We start from the raw sequence: 5,580 nt of genomic DNA, 5'->3' as shown, positions 1-5,580 counted from the left end.
GCGAGAGGCAGCATTCCTAGCTGCCAGTCGCAGGCTTGCCGCCCAAACCCGTTCTGTCCCCAGACCCACCGAAAGAACCCGGAGAAACCCCTTGGAGACGGTGGTTGTGGCGGAGGAAGCGATAAAGGATGGAGTAGTGGTGGTGGAAGATGTGGTGGCTGAAGAAAAAGATAAAGGGAATGATGTTTTGGTCCCGAAGACTCCGGAGACCATCATCATCGCAGAAATTTTTTATAAACCTCCACAAATGGAAGAAGAGGACCCTGACCTTGCGATGAAGGAGATTGCAGGGGGTGTGCTGCCAGAAGAGGCCAAGAAGGAAGAGTTGAAGGCAGCTGAGGCAGAGAAGGAAGCCAAAGCTAGATTGAAAAAGGCAGTAGAGGCCGAGAAGGAAGACGAGAAGAAGAAGAAGAGAAAGGAAAAGAAGGCTGGAAAGGCAGATTCTTCGCATCATCACAAGTCTAGAAAGAACAAAGAGAAAAAGAATGATGACGAAGATAAAGAGGCCAAGAAAAAGAGGAGAGAGGAGAAAGAAGAGAGAAAGTTGCGCCGAAAGGAGAATAGGCGCTTGAGAGAAGAAGAAAAAGAACAGCAGAGGGCTGCAAGCCTCGAGAAGGATGGAGAGTCGACCTCCGTAAGGGAGGATAGGGGGAAACAACACAATTGATGAAGCCGCTGCAACCTAAAGTAACACAATTAGTTGCGACGGACGAAGGAGAAAAAACAGAGGAAACCCCCCTAATGCGGCGTCGCAAGGAGAATGCGTCGTAAGGGTCTAGCATCGACCCTCAACAATTAATGTTAGCATTAGAAGAGGAGGAAAAAAAAAGAAAAAGAAGAAGAAGAAAAGTAAGAAAAGATGGAGCGGGGTAAGCTCATCATCGCAGAAGGGAATAGAAGAAGAAGATTAGAATTTGAAGAAATACGAAGAAATAACGAGCTTGCCCAACTTGAAGGGATCCAGAAATGCAAAGAGGATCAGCGCCTATTGCGGGCCTCTGAGTAGTTTAAGGAAGAGTTCAAGAGAGAAAAGAGAGAGGCAGAAGAAGAAGAAGAAAGAAGAGGAAAGACTGCATTTGGAAAAGAAGAGGAGGAAACGCGAAGCTAACAAGAAGCGCTTGTATAAAAGTAAGGGCAAAGAACTCGCTGAACACGAGAAAGAGGAATAGCGCAATGAGCAGAAAAAGAGACTAAGGCAAGCAGCCCACCTTGCGCAAGCAAGAGGCAAAGACGTATCAGAAAGCAGCTAGCCTGCATCGACCAAGAAGTAATCAGCTAAAAGAAAGAAGAATGATGACATGCTGATCGAGATGGGCTTCTACCCTGTGCTGACCCCACTACCTGATTTCATCACGAGTGTCATTCTGGAGCATGGGTGGGACACTTTCTGGCAGTGCCCATCCATCATCGTGCCTTAGGTAGTGCGAGACTTCTATCGCAGGCATCTGCACGGAAATAAGGATGCGGTGACTTTTAGGGGAGAGACAGTACACTTCAGCACGAAGGACATCAATGAAATTTATCAGATGAGGGACAACCCTGATACACCAGGGAACAAGATCATTGATGATCCTACAGAAGAACTGATGAGAGACGCGCTAAAGGTACTAGCGCAACCAGGCACCAGATAAACAGTCTCCCCTAAAGGCATCCGCACTCTGGAGTCTAAGTCTTTGCTGCCGGAGGGAAGGCTCTGGGTTTATTTGGTCAAGAAGCAGCTGATCCCAACAACGCATGATAGAACTGTATCAAGGGATCGGGTGATGGCCACATATTGTATTGCACGCGGCATTCCTATTGACGTGGGAAGGTTGATGGCAAGGCAGATTAGAGCACTAGTGGGGCATATACGAGGGCAGTACTTCTTCCCGTGGATCGTCTCAAGTTTATGCCTAAGTGTAGGTGTAAGCATTGATGAGGAGCCCATGCCAGAAGTTCACAGCCTCATCAACATCAAAATTCTGAGGATGCTCCTCAAAGATTCCCCACATTGCCCAGAACTGCCAGCAAAGATACCTGCGATTGATTTGAATGCGCCGCAGGAACCCAGACCAAAAAGAAGAAAAAGAGAAGATAAGGGAAAAGAGAGGGTACATGAGTCACCGGCACATGATCCAGAGCCTATAAACTCTCTTCCTTTAGTCATCAAGATCTCACCCTTCAAGCTCGGCCAGGGCGCAAACCTTCTCCCTTCGTTCGAAACCGATTACCAATCTTCCTCTTATCCCTAACTCTCCTATTCAACCAGCAACCCCGCGCTTCACCAAACAACTTCATCACCACTATCCACTATCCACACCGCAAGTTGATGACCCAAACACGCTTTGGTGAAGGCATATCTGCCTAAACCCCAAACGGTGGCTGGCGAACAGTTGCAGGCAGCAACATATCTCCACCCTCCTTGTGCTGCTGACTAGCTGAAGATGAGAACCCTCTTGCCCAACAGCAAAACTTGTCTCTCACAGCCATCACTTCTTTCAACCATTCAATTTGACGGTAGAATGGAGCACATTGATGAGCAACGCAGTGTTGCAACTTCAAGGGAAGCACTCATCAATATATCCATTGCAGTATGCACAGGATCTTCCAACACCAACGACTTGAATAGCGGAGCGCAATCAAGAGTACTTCAACTTCCTTACCGCTTCATCTGGCATGGTCTGATGTGCCTCCACATCTAAGCACACTTCATTTTTTACGATGGCTCTATTGCACCGCCTCAATACCCTCCACCAGATCCCCTGCGCTCACATCAACCTTAGTCTTTTAATCTTTCTTCAATTCAAGTTGTTTAATGCAGCCATTCTATAATTGTATTCAATTCTTTTATTATTTTGTAACTTTACCAAATTATTTGACTCTTGTACAGGCATGAAGAAAATTTGTTTAGTAATTGCGGAACCATCGTAATTGATATTCACATACTCTGGTAATAGTTCCAATACAACAATCAAAGTACATAATTCACCCTACTCCTTTGCCTGGTCCTCTTTCTTTATCTTCCTTTGTTAATCTTTGCTATATTTTTACTCTTGTATTTTTATGATCTTCATTGCGTTTGCTATGATGTATTATATGTTTATTACACTGAGAAACATTTCCTTGTATTTAGTAATTATGACTAACACTTAGTTAATTCTTAGTTTAGCAGTACTTTACCTTTTATCTTTCAAAGTCCTGCTCAAACCTTCTTTTTGGAATTTTCTTCTAAGTTTTGGTCTAGTCTATCCAAACAACGCAATGAGGACCTTGCTCATCTTTAAATTTGGGGGTGGGGAAGGTCTGAGTAGATGAACTCAGAAGTATGTGTATTTTTCAGAAAATGCGTCCATTTTTGTGTAAATATATATATATATATAATATTTTTTTTTTTTTTTTTTTTTTTTTTTTTGCAAAACTCCAATGTCAGCGCAAGGGAAAATTGCAAAACTGTTCCCAACCTGATAAAAGTTTAATTGTGAAAGGAGTCTGGCTTGTAGTTGGATGTTCGTATGACATCCGTAGGAGCAAGCCAAAACGAAGGTGGGTTTCCAAGAACAACGATGTATAAACCAAAAAAAAAAATTGTAAGGGACAACTCCTCTGATTATCATGAGTTAAAGTTAGAACTGGCACATTACCATAGTTGGATGTTCGCATGACACCCGTGAGGACAAGCCAAAAGGAAGAGTGTAACCATGACCAACTGTCTCTAAGTGAATAAATGGCGCAAAGTTTTGCTCACCACATATAGATACATCAAGTTGTTTTGATAAAGAAAAGATAAACTTTCTATTTTGAAAACTCAAAAAGTGTCTTTGAGCAGAATTTTATTACATAGAAGAATAAAGTAAGGCTTGCTAAGAATTAGCAAGGATAGAAGGAGAGTGCGATGTCAGGTAATGTGCCTAAGTGTAACATTCGGAGCAACCAATCATCGCAGAAATTTAGGATAGGAATAGAGCATGATTGCCTTAGTAGAAGATATGCTTGAGGACAAGCATATATCTAAATTTGGGGGTATGATAACTTGTAGAAATACAAGTTATTTTTGCCACCTTATCTAGATATTGCGGCCAAAAGTTAGTAATTATGTGCCAATTGTATGAAAATTAACCTAGTATGAAAATAATTATAAATGTTTACAATTACACCCACTAACGCCAAAAAGATGGAGGACAAGCCAAACTTTACTCTGTTTTGCAGGAGACCAAGTCACCGCTTGCGCTCAAGGCTCCTGAGAAATTAATCAACGCATCTCTGTAACATTGTGCCCGTAGATCAACCGTGAAGAGATGATTACCGAAGTAATAGCGCAATGCGATAGTCAGTCCAGAGCTATGCTTCAACCGCATGCAGTAATAAAAACAAACACCACATGCGAACCTATGATCGAAAGATGCAACTGAGCAATGCAAGAGTAGGAGATTAAGACACGTATACAACTAACAGTTGTGTAGAATTGATGGTCCGATTGCATAATAGAAGGAATAAAATCCCTCCATCTTCGGAATTACCATAACAATCAAGTGGGGACCACAAGGCCGGAGTCAAAGATCTACTCCTATAAATACCCCAGCGATTTCAGAGAAAAATATGCTATTTGATATTGGGCTAAGTGCTGTAAGATTTTAGAGAGAAAAGGCTGATTGAGTGCTGAAGAGAAGAAATCCGGGAAGAGAACGAGATAAGACTGAGAGTAAATCTCAGATCCGACCTGTCATATACCCGATCGAAGCTCTGTGCAGAGATCCCTGCTACCGGTGGAGCAAGTCTGAGAGGGAAGCTCTTCCTGCCATCGAAACCATCCTATCCGGCAAGCAGATCCCCATTGATTATGTGCCAAGACATTGGCACCAGATTGTATCTATTCTATCTCTCTTTCATTGTATTCCATATTTTCTTTATCTCTTCATTCACACATCATATTTCAAACACTTAGTAGAAATATTAAATGTTCCGATAGATTTCGTTTACCATTTTCTGTCTATCTCCGTTCACCCATTAGTCACTTTCTTCATGATGTTTTCTTAATCCCTTGATGAGCAATATTAATCACCAAGAACTTAATATGTATTAAAGTTATAAAATACGTTTAGCTAAAGCATGATAGATGGCATCTTCACCTGTGAGAGCATAAGTGAAGATGTCATTTTGATCTATCGAGAGAAGGTCAGAAGAGTGCGTTAACTAAAGCGAGTAGTACTTCCAGACATGGAAGCAACCTTGCATTCATTACGTTAGACTCTGTTTCACCACAGACATGTGGGAAACGCGGCCGATTACTGAGAGGTGTACGCCAAGAGAAGAGCGAAACAGTATTTGTACCTTCAATTCAATTAAGAACTTGCATTATTTGTAATACTTATCCTTCTCTTTCTAATCTGTTCACAAGACTTGTCGTCGCATCCCACGTCTTTGCACAATCTTCACAGTCAGCCTTAATCCTAGTATCTTGCACATAAAGGTTGTATCTTGTAACATCTAGCTTAGGTTTATTGTATTTTTATGTTTTATCGCATTTTTACTACTTTCCTTTATTTTACTGCAATTTACATACTGTACACACCTTTTATAAAGAATTAAAAACCCAGTCGCATA

At 41.9% G+C, this 5,580-nt stretch overlaps 1 protein-coding gene across 1 annotated transcript in view; it reads left to right on the top strand.

The window, feature by feature from the left end:
- The window catches only part of LOC120090616 (101 kDa malaria antigen-like), a 50,470-nt gene extending 49,803 nt beyond the window's left edge, over positions 1-667 (top strand). Inside the window, exon 5 of the mRNA XM_039048334.1 lies at positions 8-667. Coding sequence (XP_038904262.1) covers positions 8-667 — 660 coding nt within the window. The remainder of the gene's footprint in view (positions 1-7) is intronic.
- Positions 668-5,580: the final 4,913 nt, after the last annotated feature.

This window comes from Benincasa hispida, chromosome 11 (genome assembly GCF_009727055.1).
Source record: "Benincasa hispida cultivar B227 chromosome 11, ASM972705v1, whole genome shotgun sequence".
Taxonomy (NCBI): domain Eukaryota; kingdom Viridiplantae; phylum Streptophyta; class Magnoliopsida; order Cucurbitales; family Cucurbitaceae; genus Benincasa; species Benincasa hispida.
Note: the sequence above shows the minus strand (reverse complement) of the source record. Positions and strands in the feature narration are given on the sequence as shown.